The sequence below is a fragment of the Asterias rubens genome, chromosome 11 (assembly GCF_902459465.1).
Source record: "Asterias rubens chromosome 11, eAstRub1.3, whole genome shotgun sequence".
NCBI lineage: Eukaryota > Metazoa > Echinodermata > Asteroidea > Forcipulatida > Asteriidae > Asterias > Asterias rubens.
Genome location: NC_047072.1, coordinates 17,234,851 through 17,257,391, shown reverse-complemented (window position 1 = coordinate 17,257,391; position 22,541 = coordinate 17,234,851). Strand labels below are relative to the sequence as shown.

At 42.6% G+C, this 22,541-nt stretch overlaps 1 protein-coding gene across 3 annotated transcripts; it reads right to left on the bottom strand.

Annotated features, from left to right (window-relative positions):
• Nucleotides 1-251: 251 nt before the first annotated feature.
• Nucleotides 252-22,190, bottom strand: LOC117296993. Of its 3 annotated transcripts, XM_033780103.1 has the most exons (7): nucleotides 21,951-22,190; nucleotides 7,972-8,177; nucleotides 6,195-6,388; nucleotides 4,089-5,691; nucleotides 3,591-3,995; nucleotides 3,166-3,234; nucleotides 252-1,471 (listed from the first exon to the last, which is right to left on the bottom strand). In XM_033780103.1, the coding sequence occupies exons 1-7, from the start codon at nucleotides 22,082-22,084 to the stop codon at nucleotides 792-794; spliced, it is 3,291 nt and encodes a 1,096-aa protein (XP_033635994.1). In that variant the 5' UTR covers nucleotides 22,085-22,190; the 3' UTR covers nucleotides 252-791. The 3 variants fall into 3 exon arrangements, with proteins under 3 accessions (XP_033635994.1, XP_033635993.1, XP_033635995.1); XM_033780102.1 differs by having other exon boundaries at nucleotides 3,591-5,691; XM_033780104.1 differs by lacking the exons at nucleotides 7,972-8,177; nucleotides 21,951-22,190 and having other exon boundaries at nucleotides 3,591-5,691; nucleotides 6,119-6,197.
• Nucleotides 22,191-22,541: the final 351 nt, after the last annotated feature.

The following is a 22,541-nucleotide window of genomic DNA, read 5'->3' as shown; positions in this document are numbered from 1 at the left end:
AGCACGCATATCCGTCACTCAGTGACGCTCAAAACGCTTTAACATACAATATTTTCCTGCAAGGTATGTGGGACTTCTTTTGAATTATGAGACCTACCCCTTTTGTATAGCACAATGTAATGGTTTACAAGGTGTTGTGGTGCAATATGCTGCCAATCAAACCAGGTACACCGGTGCGAACTACTTACATAGCACAATGTAATGGTTTACAAGGTGCTGTGGCACAATATGCTGCCCAAACCAGGAACACCGGTGCGAACTACTTACATAGCACAATGTAATGGTTTACAAGGTGTTGTGGTGCAATATGCTGCCAATCAAACCAGGTACACCGGTGCGAACTACTTACATAGCACAATGTAATGGTTTACAAGGTGCTGTGGCACAATATGCTGCCCAAACCAGGAACACCGGTGCGAACTACTTACATAGCACAATGTAGTGGTTTACAAGGTGTTGTGGTGCAATATGCTGCCAATCAAACCAGGAACACCCTTCTCTTTTAATAATAATATTAATAATAATAAAATCACTCTGTTCTTTGTGTGCGTTACACCTACATGAGCTACAGAGTTAAAAATGCAGACATTGTACATTTAAATTTGACTTTCATGTAAAAAGCAGTCATCCCAAGTGGGCGAACCAACAGTTTCCACATGAAAAAGCCGCTTTTGTGTATAGTTTAGAGATCACACAACTGAATCAGCTTTTCTTTGTATTTATCTTCTTTGCATTTATCTTCTTTTTGCTTTGCTTCCAATTTAAACTGGGTTTACAACTCTGTAATCTTCCTATTTTTTCATGTGTCTGAAACAACTGTTGCAATAGCCTTGGCAACGAGGGTTACCGTAGTTTGGGCAGCCGTCACTCTTACATTTCATATCAGTGCGGTTAGGCTCAGCTTGAGGCGGCCCCTCGTCCATTCTATTCTCTTCAATGGGTCTGCTTGGCTCTCTGGCGGTCCCAACACCAAAGCCCTGCCCGCCGCCATGCATCCAGCCCTCAGGGACCGTTGATTGGGACGAGAACGCAAAGCGCCCTCTGCTGGGGGGAATGGGTTTAGGAGCGGGGGCTTGTGCTGGCACCACGACGGCGTACTCCAGCACCTTGTTAGTGCGGTAGACCTGGTGACAGTCGTTACAGTACCCCTCCAGGATCTGAAGGTTGGCTTGCTGGGTGCAGCCGGGTCGGGCGCACGGCTGATAGTTCCTGGGTAATGAATTCCTCTTTGGGGAGTGTTGGCCAGTGCCGTGTAGTTCCATGTACCCAGTGTGGGCGCGAGGTGGGGGCGGGGAGGGGCGTGGTGAGGGATTGAGCGGGGCTGTGTTGCTGTAGATTGGCTCTTGATTGGTCAAGGCGAGAGGATCTTTGGGTGACCTCTGAGTGCGTGTTCGCTTCATCATCATCTTGGAGAAGCATCTAGAGCACAGATCCTTCAGCTCGGGATCTCCGAACATTTGATCCACACATCCTGCCAAAAATAAAGATTAATAATGTGAGGAATTGTTCCTTTATATTGGAGCATTGTTTAATTGTTATAGTATAAAGTTTTTCTTGAGTAGTTGTTCCGTTATTATTGGAGCATTGTTTAATTGTTATAGTATAAAGTTATTCTTAGACCATACCCCTGGTCATCAAGGGACGATGACTACTAGGCGGGGAAGGTTGTGAGGAGTTGTTCCTTTATTATTGGAGCAATTGTTTAATTGTTATAGTATAAAGTTATTCTCTCTCCGCTGAGGATGCGGGGTGGCGCCCTTTGAAGTTTAGAGACCCCCCCCACGCTCCTCACCGCCTGCACAATCTTCATCAGGTGAGGATGCAAAACTTTATCCGTATTTTTAAACCTTTTATTTAATCATTATAATGCAATGTTATTGACTCATGCTTATTTTCATTATATCCGCAAATATCCATAGATTCATATTCTGTTGTAGATTTTGGGAATTTCTTTGACTAAAAAGAGTAATTTTACAGTTAGAAAACTTGTGTGGGTCACAGATTTGGAGGTGACGCTTTAGGATATACATGTGCGTTGGTTAGAGTTATAAGCTATGCTGTGTTGCGGTACATACACGCGCAGTCAAGTACATGTAGAAGTTAATGTTAACGTTGCTATGTATGGACGGATGTATGTATGGCAATGGCTCTGTTGGACATTGGGGGAATGGGTGTTTATTTCTGTGTGAAAATGGTGTAAGTGAAGTTGGGCGCTCAACGATGTATGTTTGTGTCTCATATCCCCATTGCCCAGTACTGCTGTGCCATTAATATATCCCAGTTAACTGAGTCTAGTGTCTATTGAGATTTTAAGAGATGAATTGATATTGAGAGGTCCTAAGTATTGTCGTACTAAAGCAGGAGTTTAATTAATGTATCTTTGTGTATTTTATCACCGCCTGCACAATCTTCATCAGATATCAATTGTGCAGGTTAGGTCACTCAACAATTCAATAAAGGGTCAACTACATTGGCGGAGAGAAAACAGAACCTGTGTGTCTTTAAAACTTCATTTCCAGTATTTAGCAGCCGCTTTGGACCCCCACACTACATCAGTCTTCGGACCCCAACACATATCTTACAACAATAACAATAATTAGTAATGATTAATTGAATTTATATTCGCGCACTCTCTCCAGTTCCAGCATGTTCGAGGGCCAAAGCAGTAAAAAATACCTTTAACAAACTACACATAAAAAGTTTAGGAAAAAGAAAACCAGTAAAAATAGTTGAAGGGGCTTTAAAGCAATTATACACTTTCGGTACAGAAAAGAAGAAAGCTCACAGATTTACAAATAAAACTTACAGGGTTTACAGAAGGTAATGGTGAAAGACTTCTCTTGAAATATTATTCCATGAAATGCTTTACTTTTTGAGAAAACATTAAAACAATATAAATTCTCGTTAGCGAGAATTACGGATTTATTTTAAACACATGTCATGACACAGCGAAACTTGCGGAAACAAGAGTGGGTTTTCCCGTTATTTTCTCACGACTCCGATGACCGATTGAGCCTAAATTTTCACAGTTTTTTTTATTTTATATATTTATAAAGTTAAGATACATGAAGTATGGGCCTTAGACAATGCTAATTACGCAAGTGTCCGATGCCTTTAAGGAAAAGGATATGCAAAGAAAGGGCTAGGACAAAAATACATTCTTACCTCCTGGAGCCTGACATTCTTTCCGTAGGATACGAGTATTCTTGAAATTGGAAGTCTGCTTCTTTATTTCTGTGTAAAGAACAAATTGAAAAAATAATTGTTCAGTAATTTGGTGTGGCAAGGTGCACGACTAAGATAGCTGTACTGAAAGTGTTTTATACTTTGAAGTTTTCTTTAATAACAAACATAAACTGGCCAAATTCTCACCATCTCACAATTACCCCACAAACATTGTTGTTTTTGGTTTCGGTTTTGCTTGAAATGAAATGTGTTCAACGCTTTGTGTATCTTCTGTATATCAAGTTTTGACAAAAATGCTGTATCTCCTCTTACAACAAAAGCTTGTTAAAACTATCTGGATACATGTAATAATCTCTTTGTTTTGTGGGATACAAAATTCTTACAAAAAATAGTCAGTTGCTTACCTATGGGCTTGTAGACAGGTTCAACTGGCTCAGACGGCGTCTTCTCACTGCCAGAGTTCTCAGCCTGTTTTGAATTAGATTCTGATTTAGATTTGGGTTTCTCGTTCTCAACCTGCTGCTGCTGGAACATCGACGCTATGAGGCTGCACTGCCCACATAGCATGAACCCAGGCGGGGACGCCGGTTTGTCGCAAAGATGATGTGCACACATTTTAACCTTGCCACCTGCTGGAGCTACAACGGGTGCTGCTGTCGCCAGGTGGGTCTTCAGATCTGCAAAGGGATTCTGCGACACAGTCTTCTCGCTTGTCTTTTGCGGCTCAGGAAAACCCAAACCAGTAGCATGGCTTTCACCTTCTCTAGATTTTACCACTTCAGGAGAAGGTCTTACTTCTTTACAATGACCATAGTGGTAAGGAAAATTGGCATAGGTCTCATTTTCAGATGAGCCACCAGATTTTACCACTTCAGGAGAAGGTCTTACTTCTTTACAATGACCATAGTGGTAAGGAAAATTGGCATAGGTCTCATTTTCAGACGAGCCACCAGATGCTCCGTAGACGGTTTGGTTGTCCTGCGACATCTTGCCAGTATTTCTCTTGTAGCACAGATGACAGTATCCGGCATAACCTGTGCCATCAAGGCGAATGCCATCACAGCCAGCGGTGGCGCAGATATTCTTCTTGACTGTGTACTTTGAGGTTCCTTTACTCTCTGGAAGCACATCTTTTGGTGGCTCAGCAGCAGCTGCCAAGAATCCTGTATTCCTGGCGACAGCAGCAGGTGCTTGCTGCTTTTTCTTCAGGCCCTTCTCAATCTCCACACTTTCATTGTAACACTTGCTACACATGTCACTAAATTTTGGATTCCCAGTTAGTGGGCACTCCTCCATGATGCACTTCTTTGTGGCCTGCTTTTGATGGACAACCATGGAGTTAAGTTCATACTCTGGGCTCGAAGAAGGAGACTCTGTTTTGGGTTTGGACATCTGGTGTGGCCTAGTGTCCGTCAAGATGTCTCTAGGGCTACTTGTTGCAGCGGACATTTTAGCAGGATCTGGACAACCTGGATTTAGACTCATTTTGCTCATTGAAGGTGCACTCGGCTTACTGCCTGCATCCCCAATCAATTCCCTCTGATCAAAACAGACTCGACAGAGATCCTGGCAACCATTTTCTGCTGGATTGAGGCAGCCGGCCCCCTTACACTGAGCTTGTTGTTGTTTCTTGACGAAGCACTCGTGGCAGTACTCCCCGGTGCTCATGGATCTGTAGTAGATACACCCTTCAGTCTTACACACCTGTAGTACCAGAGAATGAGCTTTTCGTAAGGGCAGGTTAGGTACAGCCTTGACCTCAGGTTGACTTATAGGTGCTCCAGAACCAGACCAGGAAAACTTAGGTAGTTGTTGCGTTGGACTTATATACGGCTGCGACTTAGCTCCAACAAGTGACTTCACCTTGTCCTTGTTGGTGGGCTCCATACCCTCATCGTTGTTCCCATATTCCATCTCCAAGTATGAACGATAATGGGTCTCTGACAGCTTAAAGTATGCAGTCATGAGGTCTACGTCCTGACTTCCACTCTTGGCGACGAGTCTTGCTCCAGGGAGTCCATGGGTGCGACTGAGACTTTTCCCCATGTGGTTGATCTCCTCAAGGATGAGGTACTTCTCCAGAAGCACCTGGACCTGATGCTCTTCCCCCTCCTCCAAGAAGTGTACCTTCATTGGCGTCAGGTCTTGGTGTACTATCGGAAAGAGGAACTCGTTGCCATCATCCTCAAAATCCTCCGTTCCGGTCACCAGCAACGGACAGAAGTGATTTTGGTAGAACCCCAGGAGTATCGGGTAGCGGTAGCAAACACTTGGATCCCAGTTCAAAGGCAGGTATATGCCCTGGAGGTGCTGAGGTTGTAATGAGAGACCCAGATTACTGCGCATCATGTCTTCGGCAATGATGATGATCGGGCGACGTAGCATGTTGGCCAGCATGAAGACGTGGAACTGCTCAAGGCTCTCGAACAGGAGACCCTGTGTCTCGGGGGGACGTTGATCTGGTCTTGCAATTTCTTTTACCATCTCCCACTCACTACCCCACTCCTGTAAAGATATTCCAATTGGACGGATAAAATAGTTTATTCTCAAACTCAAAAAGACAGTCACAATCAGCAGATTATATTGCATCAGTCACACAATTAAAAAATCAAATGAAGGTTACAAATATGTGTACAATCATGTCGTCCCAGCTCAAGGCGCTTTAATATACAGTACATGTATTCCCTGCAGGGAATGTGGGACTATGTTTGAATTACGAGACCTACTCTTTTTACACAGTACCATGTATGGTTTACAAGGTGCTGTGGCGCAACATTCTGCCAATCAAACCGGGAACACCTGGGTGAATCCCTTCTGTTGTTGATATAAGTGCACTGGGTTCTTTTATGTGTGCTACACAACACATGGAACCAACCTCTTTGTGTCCCATCCTAAGGACAAACATTTTGTGGTTGTGTAATTTCTAACTTACAGTAGTATTGTACACCAGTCCAGAATCTGGTATAGCAGCATCCAATCTCAAGCGTTCGCGTTAATTTATAACTTACAGTAGTATTGTACACCAGTCCAGAATCTGGTATAGCAGCGTCCAATCTCAAGCGTTCGCGTTGCCAACGCAAATAGTTTCTCCTGTCAGTATCCTCCTTGAGGAGCCGATAGAGGGCGGTGCGCAATATCAAGTCATCATCCTCAATCCCCCACAAGGCCAATGAAACAGCATGCAGGAGACAGTTGCCATCTCCTAAGAAATTGTGACAGGTAAAAAAAGTAGGATTTTGGTACATGTAGGCCTCCATGGTTTTATTCTATCACTCTTTTTTACTTTTCTTTATAAATCATGCCATTAGATTTCAAATAATTACAGTTTATTGGATCCGTGGGAAAGTTCTTCGGCCAATCGTAATCTTAAAGGAACACGTTTCCTTGGATCGGTCGAGTTGGTCCTTGAAAAGCGTCCTGTAACAGTTTTTTAAATAATCGTTATGGTTGGAAAGATGTTGTCAAAGTAGAATACAATGATCTACACAAATATCCCTCGAAATTGCGTGGTTTTCTTTTTACCTCGTCCAGTAACACGGTCGGCCATTCTTGGAGTCAAATTTTTGATTCCCATAAATGGCCGACCGTGTTAGTTCGCGACGTATAAAGAAAACCGTGCAATTTGAGTGATACTTGTGTGGATAATTATATTCTACTTTGTAAACATCTTTCTTACCATGCGTTTCATAACAAACAATTTCAAACGCTTTTTATAGACCAACTCGTCCGATCCAAGCCAACGTGTTCCTTTAATGCACACAGAGACTTTCTAGGGTAATTCTTTTTGTGTTGGAATTTGAGAAACCACAAGTAGACTCATTTGCAACTTCCTATTTATATAATTGTTTCCATCATTAGCTTTCATAGCCCAGGATAGCAGCACATGATTCATGCAGGTCTTTGTCATAATCTTAATTCAGTAAAAAGTTGGTCTCAAGAAATCACTCAGTAAGAAAGCACAGTTTTAAAGTGATAACTTTATAGAGCGCTGGCTGCGCGCTGTGTCCACTGTGGAAAATAATAATAATAATAATGAACGGCATTTCTATAGCGCTTCACACAAAAGTTGCGAAGCGCTTAACAAAAATTAATGAGTAAACAGGTAAATTTTTTCAGCAGATGTTGAAAATGTTCTCGTTTGGAGCAGTTCTGATGTTGTGCGGCAAGTTGTTCCAGAGTGAGGGTGAAGAATATGAGAACGAGCGGTGGCCATATGACTTTGTGCGAGTGATGTATGGGACTAGTTGAGAGGTGGAGCTGGAGCGGAGGGTACGATGAGGTACATATATGGATTACATCTACACCATCATGCTGTTTCATGGTTTGATTGTTGAGCCCGATACAGAATAATAGATCAGATTTGATTTTGCTCAGAATGCTGAGCAAAATTTGTTAGTTCTGAGCAGGCCTGCCCGACACCGCCCACCATGGCTACAACACTGCTGCAGGCCTGCCCGACACCGCCCACCATGGCTACAACACTGCTGCAGGCCTGCCCGACACCGCCCACCATGGCTACAACACTGCTGCAGGCCTGCCCGACACCGCCCACCATGGCTACAACACTGCTGCAGGCCTGCCCGACACCGCCCACCATGGCTACAACACTGCTGCAGGCCTGCCCGACACCGCCCACCATGGCTACAACACTGCTGCAGGCCTGCCCGACACCGCCCACCATGGCTACAACACTGCTGCAGGAACTCAATCAAAACTGTTGAAGGGCACCAAGGCACGGACCAGGGGCAGAGACCATGGCCTGCGTGTAATTATGCTTGCACTAACCTGGTGTAATGAGAGGATGAACTGTCTTCACAGACCGGCACCAATTTAACAGATCTTGGGACTCCAGAACGTGTTTGAGGACCGGATCGAACAGTTCCTTCTCAAGGAACAGTTTCATATCGACAGGGTATTTCTCCCAGTGTGAAGGAAGGAGAGTGGTCATCGTCGACATTTGAAGCAAGAAACGGGGGAGGACATCGTTGGACCTGTTTTGGGAGAAGAGGTTTTAAGCATTAATAATAATAGTTCTTATATAGCGCTTATTAAAAAAAAAGTCTCAAAGCGCTTCTGTGATTAAAAAGGTGAGTTTTAAGTTTAGATTTGAATTGCTCAAGCGTGGAACATTCTTTGAGATCGTTGGGAAGAGATTGTTGGGAAGAGAGTTCCATAGTCTAGGTGAAGCGTTAAGTAAGTGTTGTGATTAAAGTTGTGAATTGGGCAAGGGAAAAACAGTGTGCAACATTTGGATCTAGTTCTATGTTCTATGATGTAGATCAATGATTTAATAAGTCTACGACCAATGGATCTTCTATATCCACGGTCACCCCCTAGGCCCCCAACCATTAGACTGCTTTGGGTCATCTATACCCTCAGTCACCTAGGCCCCACACCGTCACTATCCCCTGTGCTTGTTCCTACTGACACGGTTCAGTGAGCACACACCCCCCACACACCACCCAAGGCTCCACAACAGGTTTCACCACGCATCATCGAGTTCACTTCCCGCCTCTATTTCCCGCCTTCATGCATCACCGCTGATCCACCGCCCAGTACTTAAGCAGCATGCAGCATCAGAGTCCATCATTCTCCAGAAGACGATCAGAGCATACTGATCGAAACATCGAGTTAATCCAACGGTTCTTTTCAGAACCACCCCAACTCATTTAGAGATTGTTATTACATGGTGTTTGTAGAGTCTTACTAGACATACGGATTAAACCAATACTATAGACGAATTCAATCTTATGTGCATCAACATGTGTCTTTATTCCGTTCCTCGGTTTTCCACCCCCTTTCCATGTACTCTTACACGAGGCCAACTCATTTGCATAAATGTATAACATTACATGTATTACAGTGTGATCACGTGAACACTACATTCTCTCCTTTCTTAAAATAACAAACCCTTAGTTAAACTGGAAAGTAAACGCACAGTATCAAACTTTAACTTTTAACAACATCATCAAGTTTAAACAATGTTAACCATTTAACAAAACAATTGTGTTTCTTTTAAAATACAGTAGTCCATACTATGACTTATCATATTAGACTTAGACCGGGATATTGCAAATTTTATGTTGGTGAGATATTTAAAACTATCCCAGAAAACATTTGTTACTTATCTTGTATCTCCTCTGGTAAACAATATTTACCCTTACATCCTGTGCTTACTGCTTATAACACATACTTTAAGTTTTATCTAAACATCCATTACAAAATCATCAAAACGCTTAGGGAGACAGTTTCTCGTTGTACGAACTGCCCTTGGTGAACCTAGCATTGGACTTGAGATGGAGACTTGTGGGTCTACAATGTCTCCACTAATATCCTCATTCTGTATTGGATCTTCGATACTCTCCTGACTAGTGTCAGACTCTGTTTGCTGGTATTTCTTTACATGAGTGCTATTTCTTTTGTATTTCACTCCCTCTGGAGATTCAACAGTGCAACTGTTACCCTGTTTCTCCACTAATGTGTATGGCACTGCATGAAATGGTGTACTCATTTTGTTTTGTTGACTTTGCTTCACCAGTACAGCATCTCCCTTTTTCAGATCACTTTCTTCTGCTCTTCTTTTGTTATCTACATACAACTTATTTTTGTGTTTCATCAGAGCATCTCTGTCTTGAACTTCCTCATCATTTCTGTACTCTAACTCCTCTATTTGTGGCAATTTTGTTCTGAGTTTTCGCCCAAACATTAACTCAGCTGGGGACACACCTGTAGTGCTATGAGGAGTTGTTCTGTACGCAAACATGTATGACCGGATTTCCCTTTTCCAGTCCTGTGACTGAGCATGAGCTATTCTAATGCGCTTCATCAGCGATCTGTTTTGTCGTTCAACTTCACCATTTGCTGCAGGGTGCAGAGGTGTCACTAATCTATGGTTAATACCATTTTCATTTAAGTATTCCTTGAACACTTCTGACCTGAACTGTGGGCCGTTGTCCGAGGTAATTGACCTTGGTAGCCCATAACGAGAGAACATATTCTCCAGTGCATTCACAATCTTAGCTGTTGTAGTATCTTTCATAATTTCTACTTCATAAAATCTACTGTAATAGTCTACCACAACAAACACATAGTGTTTTGATGGGAGAGGTCCCAGTAGGTCAATGGCCAAGTCCTGCCAAGGACCCGTAGGCATTTGCGTTGGATGCAATGGTTCTGGGTTGGGCATCGCACTTACTAGTTGACATCCATGACATGATCGAACTAATCTCAAAACATCTTTATCCATGTTTGGCCACCACACTTTACTTCTCAACCTTTGTTTTGTGCCTACTATGCCCAAATGACCACGATGTGCTAATTCTACACATTTTGTACGTAACGTCTTAGGTATGACTAATCTTGTTCCTCTCAACACCAGGTAACCGATTGAACTCAACTCATTCCTGATTGGAAATTAATTAACACTGGATTTATCAAAATCACCTTTCGCTAGACACTTTCTAACTTTGATCAATTCTGCATCGTCCTTTGATGCTTCTTCCACTTCACGTGTAGTTAAAGCTTTGGGTGTTGCCTGTTCTGCAACAAACTTAACATACTCCTCAGCTTTATTTGCTAGTGTGTTTGGTTTATCAGCTACATTGCTTTTTACCAACCTTGACAACACATCTGCAATGTTTTGTGGCCCAGGTGCATATCGAATTGTATATGTGAATGGCATTAATCTTAACACCCATCTCTCAATTCTGGCATTTGGTTTTGACTTTGGCCCATACAACACTTCTAGTGGTTTATGATCTGTGATCAATTCGAAATTCAATCCATATAGATATATCTGAAATTTCTCACATGCCCACACAACGGCAAGTGCTTCTTTCTCAGTAGTAGAGTACCTTGTCTCCACATCACTTAATGTCCTACTGGCATAACTAATGACTCTAGTTTCCCCTTCATATTCTTGAAGTAACACAGCCCCTAAACCAACATTACTTGCATCCGTAACAAGTTGTGTACGTGTAGCATCAAGACGGTAATACCCTAATGTCTCAGTCTTAGTTAGGCAATCCTTCAACACATCAAAACTGTTTTGTTGTTCTTTGCCCCATGTGAACTTCTCATTTTTTCTAGTCAGCCTACGCAATGGTTCAGCCACAGTGGCCAAATTTGGAATGTATCGTGCTGAGAAATTCACAAGTCCCAGAAAACTCTTGATTTCGGCTGCATTGTTGGGGGGTCTTGCCTCTTTCATGGCTTTGATTCTCCCCTCTGTGGGCTCAACTCCGTTTTTGGATAACACATGACCCATGAACGTAATCTTTGTCAAACCAAACTGACACTTTTCCTTATTTAAGGTCAAGTTCTTTTCCTTCAGTCTCTGCATGACTTTCACTAGTCTTTCATCGTGCTCTGCTTGGTTTTTTCCATGAACAACAATATCATCTGATATGTTTTGAACTCCTTCACAATCATGTAGTACCTGAGCTATTACTTGCTGGTACTTCTCTGGTGCTGCACTTATGCCAAACATCAATCGTGTATACCTATACAGGCCTTTATGGGTTACAAACGTTGTGATTTTTCGTGAATCTTCTTCCAATTCTATCTGGTGATACCCATACTTCATATCTAACTTACTGAAAACTTCACTACCATTCATATTGTACAAAATCTCATCAACAGTAGGAATAGGATGCCTTTCTCTGATTATGGCCTTATTGGCTTGTCGCATATCAACACACAGTCGAATATCGCCATTTGGTTTGGGTACAACAATCACTGGGCTTACCCACAAAGTTGGGTGATTAACTTTCTCTATTATACTTAGTGACTCTAATTCATCTAGTTTGTCACTGACCTTCTCTCTTAAGGTGTATGGTACCCGGTACATGTGTTGTGCCACTGGTCTAACCTCTTTGTCAATGTGCAACTTCAGCTTATGGTCCTTCAACTTTCCTACCCCTTCTGGATAACTATTCTGGATAACTATCTATCACTTCTCCAGCCACAAGGTTTACACCAATCTTAAGCACACCCAGTTCAACACTTGTATCTTTACCTAGAAGTGCAGGCCCTTTACTTTCTGTGACATAAAAATCTGCTTCTACTTCAGTGTCTTCATGACTCATACCATCAACTTTAATTTTGGTTACAAATTTACCAAGAACCTTTAATGGATTTGTTGATCCATATGCATACAACTTCTTATTACTTCTTTCAGATTTACAGTGAATTCTTTTACCTTTCAATTCCTCCCACAGACTTTTGTCAATGATATTTACTGAAGCTCCACTGTCAATGATAACATCTACTGGTATGCCCTGCCCCAAACTTACTTTGTTACCGCAAACTTTTCTATATCTTAATAAGTCTAGTCAATGCTTATATAGTTACCCACATAAACTTGTTCAATGCTCTTTCAAAGTCACTGGGCACTATTGGTTAGTGCCAAAGACCAGTCTTCTTACTTGGTGTATCTCAACATATGCATAAACTAAAAAACCTGTGAAAATTGGAGCTCAATATGTCGTCTAAGTTGCGAGATAATGTGACCGGCTTAAATAAATGATCCTGCGGGACACAATCTTCGCTGTTCCAGACTTTTATTTATATCTGAATTGAAGACGGAGAAAATAATGTGATGTTAAGTCTCCGACGTCAAAGGAAAGAGTCTAATTAAATAAACATACTTTAAATAGAACATTTAGAATAAAACTTACAGTCACAAATACTATTTACAATTAATTAGGAAATCCTTAAAAGACGCGAGAGTGTTGCTGTTTTCCAGCCTAGAAATTATGTATTTTAGAATAAACAAATAAATGAAATAATCCGTGAACTTGGATAAAGACTATCTATAATAAACGATTTGCCAAAGATTGGAAATGGATGGCAAACAGAAAAGCATAAATAACGGCAAACTAAATAATATAATTAAAGTTCCCGCCAAAAGTTTAATGGCGTCCGCCATCTTGGAATTGTACCAAAATTAGAGGATAACTCCGCAAAATCAGCAATATTTACATCATTAAATCAGAAAACAAGTACAGCATTACTTTAGATCTCTAGTAATGCAGAACTAGAAACAAAATCTAAGAGAGGAGACTTGAGGATATTCAAATCCAAAAGAAATATATCTATAACGGGAGTTTCCTTTCCCGACTAAACACTAAGTAAATTAACTCTAGAAAACCGTTCTCTTGTCAAAAAGAAACATGTCATAAAATAGGCTAAACTCTCCGAATAATTTATACAAGAGGAATTTATATGAAATCTAGGGGAGAATGGATGGAAAATAGAATGCTAATTACCTGAATTGAAGACGGAGAAAATAATGTGATGTTAAGTCTCCGACGTCAAAGGAAAGAGTGGCCCTCTGACGTCTTGCGGCCGATGAGGGCGCGCTAACCGGTGTATTTAAAAAGGTGAGTATGAATAAATGAAAAGTTCCCGGATGTGAATTATTCTACTTGTCACATCCTCCCCTGCTTTAAAAAAAATGTCGTCCTCGACATAGTGTTTACTTACAGCTGCACACAAACTAATTATGCACATTGACAAAAATGTATACAATCGCAATAGTCTAGTTACTCTGCTAAACCTTGCAAATACATTAATTTGATATTTATACACATCAAATGGGGGAAAAGTAGGCAAAGTAAATCTTACTCACTACATGCTCATTTTACTTTAGAGAGCACCACTGTTATCTTTGTTCATGGTGAACATAAAACAATGCAAAATCAATCTATACCATTATTACCAATAGTCATCTGATGTAAACTAACGGGTAAAAATGACTATCTGGTGAACTATGGCTGAAATTAGAAATACACACAAAACTTGTTAAGCACTCGGGGGAAATATACAAGTTAAAATTTCGGGCAAATTGTCTACTTTGTTCTAGTCATCTGGCGACTCTTCCATACTGCCAACAACTGCCTCCCTCTCTCCAGTTTCTCTTCTCTGTCTGATGAAGGAGACGTGGCTGAAGAAAAGTTTTCTGAAGGAGAGTTTTCTGAAGAAGACATGGGGAAGAACATACACGGGGTGAGAAGGTTTCTGTGTACTGTTCTCTCCTTTCCATCCCCTAGTGAGCGTACCTTGTAGACAGGAATGTTTTCGTGTTTGGTGACGACCGTGTAGGGGTTAGATTCCCATCGGTCTGCTAATTTGTGTGTTCCTTCGAAGTGTTTCACTTGCACAAGGACTCGATCGCCTGCTCGGAGTGGGGCTTCTTGGGTTTTCTTGTCATAGATGCGTTTCTGTTTGGCTTTTGCGTGATGTGAAGTTTTGTTGGCTTGGTCATATGAAAACAGTAATCTTTCTCTGAACTCTTCCACGTACTCGTCATACTCTGGCGCTTCATCAGTTGGTGAGTGGCAACCAAACAAGAGGTCTATCGGCAAGTTGGGATGGCGTCCGAACATCAAAAAGAATGGTGCGTACCCCGTGGTGTCGTGACGCGTCGCGTTGTACGCATGCGTCATGACGCCCACATACTTCTTCCAATCTCTCTTTTGTTCCTCTTCCAGTGTGCCCAACATGTTAAGGAGAGTAGAGTTGAACCTCTCCGTAACGCCGTTTCCTTGAGGGTGGTACGGTGTTGTTCTGCTCTTCTTTATGCCAGAGACCTTGCACAATTCCTGGATGAGCTGGCTTTCGAAATTTCGGCCTTGGTCGGAGTGTATGCGAGTAGGGAAGCCATAATGTAAGATGAAGTTCTCCCAAAGTATTTTTGCTACTGTTTCCGCTTTCTGGTCTCGTGACGCAAATGCCTGAGCGTACTTGGTAAAGTGGTCTGTGATGACAAGTACGTTTTCGAAACCACCTTTGCTCCGCTCTAGTTTGAGGTAATCGATGCAGATGAGCTCAAGGGGTTCTGTACTGAAGATAGAGACGAGTGGAGTTTTGACTTTTGAAGGAGATGTTTTTCGAAGACAACAACGTTTACACTTCACACACCAGTCTTTGACATCTTTAGCCATTCTGGGCCAGAAGAACCTGTTACGGATCATATCTAGCGTTCGTTCAAAACCCAGATGGCCAATGTCATCGTGTAGACCGGACATGGCTGTTGCTCGGTAACACTTAGGAAGGAGAAGTTGGTGTGAGAGTGTGTCGTCAGTTGTCTTACGAACTCTGTAGAGGATGTTTTCTTTAAGTCTTAGCTTGTCCCACTGTCTGAAGTAGATCTTACATTCAGTTGTCTCTCTGCTTCGCTGTTGTTGATTTGGTTTCTGACCGTGTTCGAGGAAGAATAGGACTCGTGATAAATCTGGATCATCACGTTGTGCAAGGGCAATTTGCTTGGTAGTTAGCCTTGGCATTTCGTCTGTCTCACTGGTTGCTGGTTTGGGATTGAGAAGCTTTGCCTGTCCTCTGGTTGTGACTTGACAGTTTGCGGGCTCTATGAAGAGTTGGCCTGTATTGGGGTGACCAGTACATATGGCATTGACCACATCGGTTGGAATCTCTGTTGTGAAGGAGAGGGGTTTTGGGACATCATCAGCAGGTTGTGTTGTGAAGGAGACTGACGTAGAGTATGGGACTGGGTGTTGTTTTCTGGAGAGAGCATCTGCGACTGCGTTGTTCTTACCAGGTTTATACTTCACAGTGAAGGAGAACTGAGAAAGGGCAGCAACCCACCGTTGGCCTGTTGCGTCCAACTTAGCTGTGGTGGTGACGTAGAGTAACGGGTTGTTGTCGGTGTACACAGTGAAAGTACTGCCGAGAAGGTAGTCTCTAAACTTATCCGTTACTGCCCATTTCATTGCCAGGAATTCTAGCTTGTGTGCTGGATATCTCGACTCTGCTGGATTTAAACCTCTGCTGGCGTAGGCTATGACGCGTTCTTGTCCATCTTGGTTCTGACTGAGGACCGCTCCAAGCCCAACACCAGAAGCATCGGTTTGAAGAAGAAAAGGCTTCTTGTAGTCAGCGTAACCGAGGATGGGGGCTGAAATCATCACTTGTTTCAGCTGGTCAAACGATGCTTGTGTCTCTTTTGTCCAGATATAAGGGGGTGGTTTGGTAGGTGCCTGTTTTCCTTTTCGTCGTGTCGGGTTGCCTGCCGTGAGCTTGTACAGTGGTGCAACTATCTTCGCATAGCCGTTCACGTAGCGACGGTAGTACCCAGTGAACCCTAGGAAGCTTCGTAGTTCTTTGTGAGTGGTTGGAGTTGGCCATTCCCGTACCTGTTCGATCTTTTCAGGGTCAGTGGACACACCTTTCGAAGAGACGATGTGTCCCAGATACTTGACTTCTGACTGGAGTAAGTGGCACTTTTGAGGCTTGAGTTTCAGTCCATGTTGAAGGAGACACGTGAAGACCTGATCCAAGCGCTCAATATGCTCGTCAAATGTGGATGAAAAGACGATGATGTCGTCGAGGTAGAGCAAACAAGTTGAGTAATTCAGCTCACCGAGGCACATCGTCATTAGGCGCTGGAAAGTAGCAGGAGCGTTCTGGAGACCGAATGGCATGCGGTTGCATTCGTAGAGACCCATCGGAGTAGTAAACGCGGTCTTTGCTTTGTCCTTTTCGTCCATTTCTACTTGCCAGTAGCCTGACGTTAAGTCAAGGGTTGTGAAGATAGAGGCGTTACCAAGAGCGTCGAGGGCTTCTTCTATCCTTGGGAGTGGGTAGGCGTCAGGAATGGTCTTGCTGTTGAGCTTCCTGTAATCGATGCAGATCCTGAGAGAACCGTCTTTCTTGTGTGCAATGACCAATGGGGAGGCGTATGGGCTGCTGCTTCGTCGAATGACTTCGGCCTGCTCCATGCCTTTCAAGTGCTCCCTGACAGCTTGGTACTGACTCGGTGGTATGCGTCTGTACGGAAGTTTGATTGGTCTATTGTCGACGAGTGGTATGCAGTGCTTCACAGTAGATGTACAGCCAAAATCTAGAGAGTCTTTGGAGAAGATGCTGTTATGCTTATGAAGGAGATCCGCGAGCTTCTTCTTGTTCATGTCATCTTGCAAGGCAGAACTGGCTAAGTCGAGTGATGGAATCAGTTCATCCAAATTAATGGATGAGATGGAGTTCACTCTACCAGCCGGCCCGCCATGAAGGAGAGGAGTGGTAGTTGGATGAAAAGTTGGTGTCGTTACTTCAACAGCGAGGACATACGAAACTTGTGCCAGATTGCAGTTTCTTCTGATGGAGATTGGTTTGGAAGAGATGTTGTGTACCCTGACCGGGAGTTGACGGTCAGGACCGATGTCAGTTACAGTGCAGCCAATTCTCAGACAAGATGCGCGGTTGTTTTGGGCACCTTCGATGATAGCCGTGTAAGAGCCGCCTGCTGGATTTGGTGGAGCTTGGCACATGACATCAACTTCTTCTCCAGCGGGGATGCATCGGGAGTGGCTTCCAGTATACATAGCATATCCCATCTTTCCGCTTTGGCTGTCCTGATTTGAAGAAGATAAATTGACGTAGGCTGTGTGCCAGGCTTTACTCTCTTCCTGTACAAGTTTCATGAAGGATTGACCTCTTTCTTGTTGTTGATCTTTCTTGGATGCTCGTATCACGTTAGTACCTATAAGGAGTGGAACCTGTGCTCTGTAGGGATCGGTAGGCACAACAAATGCAGGTACGTCTTGGTAGATGAACCCCATAGCTTCTAAGGTGATAGGAATTACACCCAGGTACGGAACTGCCGATCCACTTGCTCCTTCTATGATTACATCAGCTGTTGTCAGTTCTAGGTTTCTAAGGCTCGGGTGGGACTTCCATAAGTCGGATGTGATGGAAGTGATCTGTGAACCTGAGTCGATGAGAGCTCTGCACTTTGTTCCATGTATCTTGATTGTCTCTTCATTTTGTGGTCCAATCAGCTTCTGGTATTCTGGCTTGAAATGGGCTAGTTGAGGTTTTACAGATGCAGAAGGGCTTAGTGGTTGCGGGGCTCTGGCGGTGTGCCCTGTGACCGCTGGCCCTGGTCGTTTAAAGGGGGGCTACGACATCCTCTTGCGATGTGGCCTTCATTACCGCACTTGTAGCACACAAACACTCTGTTGTTCTGGTTCTGAAGGTTTGGCTGTACTGTGGGTTGAACAGCCCTACGTTGTCGTGTGAAGTTGTCCACTTGTCGGGTCAGATGCTGCATTTGAAGTATGACATCTTGCATCAGGTCTGGGTTATACTCTGGTTTCTGGCTGATAGCAGAATGTGGTCGAGCTATCTGTTCACGAAGGAGAGGCTTCTGTTCTGAAGGAGAGGCTGATTGGATGGGTGATGTCGATGTTTGTGGTTGTGCTTGGGTTCTTGATGGTCTGTTAGTTAGAGCAGAGTCCAGTCTGTGTTCCCGTTCTATGAGTCGGAGTTCTGCTTGCATCTCACGAAATGCCATGTCCCGAGGTTTCATTGGGGCGAGTCTCTGTCGTATTTTGTCGTCTTTCACTCCTCTCATGAACTGCTGTGTTAGCATTCGGTTTCGGTCTGGCGGGGAAATTTGTCTGTACATGCGCTCCTCTGTGAGTCGTAGGGTTGTTTCCAGTTCAACAGCATAGATGCTTGCTGACTCGTTTGGGCGGCGGACTCTCTCGTAGAACTCTGCTAAAGGGTCTCCTCCGGACAATAGGTCGCCAAACTGAGCTTTGAGCTCAGCAAACGCATCTGTCGGATTCTGGAGCTCTTTGGGTAGGTTCAGGATGAGTTTTCTGGCTGCGCCTCCCAGGTACCGCACAACTGTTGAGAACTGAAGCTCTTTTGGAATAGCTGTTGTGTCCAGCAAGTACTTCGCATCTCGCACCCAATCGTCAACTGATGTATTCTTTTCACTTCCAGTGAAGGTAGGAATGTTTTTCACCTGATGGGAAGGCATCAACTGGAGATGTTGAGATTGTTGGTTTGAAGTAGATGAAGAGAGACGTCTGGGTTGGTGAGAAGAAGGGCTAGGAGGATTGTGTCTCGTTCTTGGCAAGTTTGTGAAGGAAGAAGAATATCGTCTTGGCATTGCTCCACTGCTGTTGACAGGGTTTGAAGGAGAATCATTGACATGTGATGGGTAGTGTGTTTGCACTAGTGGTGGTTTTGGCGTGCTTGGTAGTTCCATGAATGAAGAAGAGTGTCGTTGGGGAGTACTTCTGACAGCGTTTTGATGTGGTTGCAGTTGTGGTTGTTGCCGAAATGTGTCGGTAAAATTCTGGCTGACACGTTTCCGGAGTTCAACCAGATCACTCAAAAACTCTTCTGGGAGCGAGGTTGGATGTCGACGTGTTCTTTGTGGAGGGAGGGAAGACTGTATTGGGCGTTGTGGAGTTAATGTAGGAGGATGGTCGCTCCTAAACTGGTACTCTTCAGCAGGAGTGTCGCTAGCGTTTGCCATGACTAGAACAAAGTTGACCTGAAATTTGTATACAAATCTACTAGAAACTTGTTATTACAAACAACAATAGAAATTCACACTGCTATTCAATTTCTGAAAATGCGTCAAAAATCAACCATTAGCATCGCAAATCAAAACACATCTGGATTGAACACGATATGCAAATTCAAAAAGGCAGGTGATTAAAAAAATGCAAAACAAAACGTATATATATCTTCACCCAATTTTATGCAGCACAAGCCAGGGCTAGCATAAAATCGTACGCAGCAATTGACTTTCTGGCGCTCAAGACAAACTTTGATGCTTCACACCGAAATTTGTACTTTTTTGGACTCGCAACCAAAATTCTCGTAGTTCTAGAAAAACAAAACTATAATGGAGCTGCAAGCTGTCAATGGAACGCAAACTCAATAGAAATACAAAGGTGAGTGAACTTAAAGCAAATCTATACAATGAAAGTGTTTTGCAAACAAGTGATCTGACAAAAGCACAAATTCTTCAGTAGCTAAACTCAATGGGGATTACACAATAATACAACTTCAAAGAATCTATAAATACTCTGGAATTTAAAATACACCTGTTTTGTTTGTTAATACAGTGATTTACCCGTTCAAGCACATGAGTCTTTCCTTTCAACTTTAAACAGTTGAGTAGGATTGTTCAGGTTTCCTCATTGTTCAGAGAGAAGTCCATGGGGAGGCATTCCGACGGATTGTTAAGACCGACGGTGATTGCCTATTGTAGTGTTTTCCTTACTGTTCGAAGAAGTCTATGGTGAGGTTTTCCCGATCGTTTAAAGACGTCACGGTGATTATCTTAGTGTCCCGATTTCCTTGTCGTTCAAAAATAAATGGAGAGGTATTTCGGCCGTTGTTGAAGACCCGACGGTGAACAATTGTTAATGTCTCTTGACTTGTGATGAAAATGCTACCGAGTTTCAGGAAGCAGTTGTTCAAGGCTGGGCTACTGTTTCATCAGGGGGGTTCAGGATCTCGGCAATGGAGGAAGCTACCCGCAAAATAAGGGACGTGAAGACTGGGCCTCAAACGACGGTGCACACGACGATCAAGGTTTCTTCAGCGTCTGTTGTCCGGTGGGGGTGGGTAGCGAATATGTCCAACCATGGCCAAAGATGTCCAACCATGGGTAGGGTGTCAAACCATGGGTAGGACCAGTAGATTCTTGTTGAAGTCTATACAGCTCATCAGTGAAGTGGATTTCTTGCAGCGAAGATGTAAGTGTAGTTTCCGCAGACCGGATTCTCCACCATTTGTGACCGGCTTAAATAAATGATCCTGCGGGACACAATCTTCGCTGTTCCAGACTTTTATTTATATCTGAATTGAAGACGGAGAAAATAATGTGATGTTAAGTCTCCGACGTCAAAGGAAAGAGTCTAATTAAATAAACATACTTTAAATAGAACATTTAGAATAAAACTTACAGTCACAAATACTATTTACAATTAATTAGGAAATCCTTAAAAGACGCGAGAGTGTTGCTGTTTTCCAGCCTAGAAATTATGTATTTTAGAATAAACAAATAAATGAAATAATCCGTGAACTTGGATAAAGACTATCTATAATAAACGATTTGCCAAAGATTGGAAATGGATGGCAAACAGAAAAGCATAAATAACGGCAAACTAAATAATATAATTAAAGTTCCCGCCAAAAGTTTAATGGCGTCCGCCATCTTGGAATTGTACCAAAATTAGAGGATAACTCCGCAAAATCAGCAATATTTACATCATTAAATCAGAAAACAAGTACAGCATTACTTTAGATCTCTAGTAATGCAGAACTAGAAACAAAATCTAAGAGAGGAGACTTGAGGATATTCAAATCCAAAAGAAATATATCTATAACGGGAGTTTCCTTTCCCGACTAAACACTAAGTAAATTAACTCTAGAAAACCGTTCTCTTGTCAAAAAGAAACATGTCATAAAATAGGCTAAACTCTCCGAATAATTTATACAAGAGGAATTTATATGAAATCTAGGGGAGAATGGATGGAAAATAGAATGCTAATTACCTGAATTGAAGACGGAGAAAATAATGTGATGTTAAGTCTCCGACGTCAAAGGAAAGAGTGGCCCTCTGACGTCTTGCGGCCGATGAGGGCGCGCTAACCGGTGTATTTAAAAAGGTGAGTATGAATAAATGAAAAGTTCCCGGATGTGAATTATTCTACTTGTCACAATAACAATGAAAGAAAAAAACACCCTTGTCACACAAAGTTGTGTGCGTTTAGATAATTTATTTTTAGACCTAAAATTCTAAATCTGAAGTCTCGTAATCAAATTCGAGGACAATTACTTCTTTCTCAAAAACTATGTCACTTCAGAGGGAGCCTTTTCTCACAATGTTTTATAGTATCGACCTCTCCCCATTACTTGTCACCAAGTAAGGCTTTACGCTATACTTATTTTGAGTATTACCAATTAGTGTCCAGTGCCTTTAAAATACAGACCTGTGTTGTTGGATCTCCTCCTTGATGTGTAGTTTTAAATTACTCGTGATGATCGGGCTGGCGTCAGAAACTTTATTTGGGAGACGAAGAGGCGAACGCTGCTCAACTTGATCCGTTCTATCCTTTGGCGCCATCTTTGTGTATCAGGAGAAAAGTTGTTAAGCCTCTTGCTTTTCTTGCTTTTCTTTCTTTCTTTACTTGTATTATTTTTAATTTTCTGTTGTTTACTTGTTGTTGTTGTTGTTGTTGTTGCTGTTTATAGATCTGTTGAAAAGAGACATCAAGAATTAAATTGCCATGATTAATTGTCTTCAAAAACCACTTTAAGGTGGCATCTGAAAGGTGAGAAAATGTTGGTGTCATCATGCGTGGTTCAAAGAAGAGACACCTTTGGTAGTTGTCAAAGACCAGTATTCTCACTTGGTGTATCCCAAAATATAATAACAACCCAGTGAAAAAGTGGACTAAATTGGACCATGGAGGTAGACTACCTCCATCCTCCATGATTAGACTCGAGAGAATAATTCTATAGAAGGGAAAAAAAACACTTTTCCCACATAAGTTGTGTGCTTTCAAATACTTACTTACACA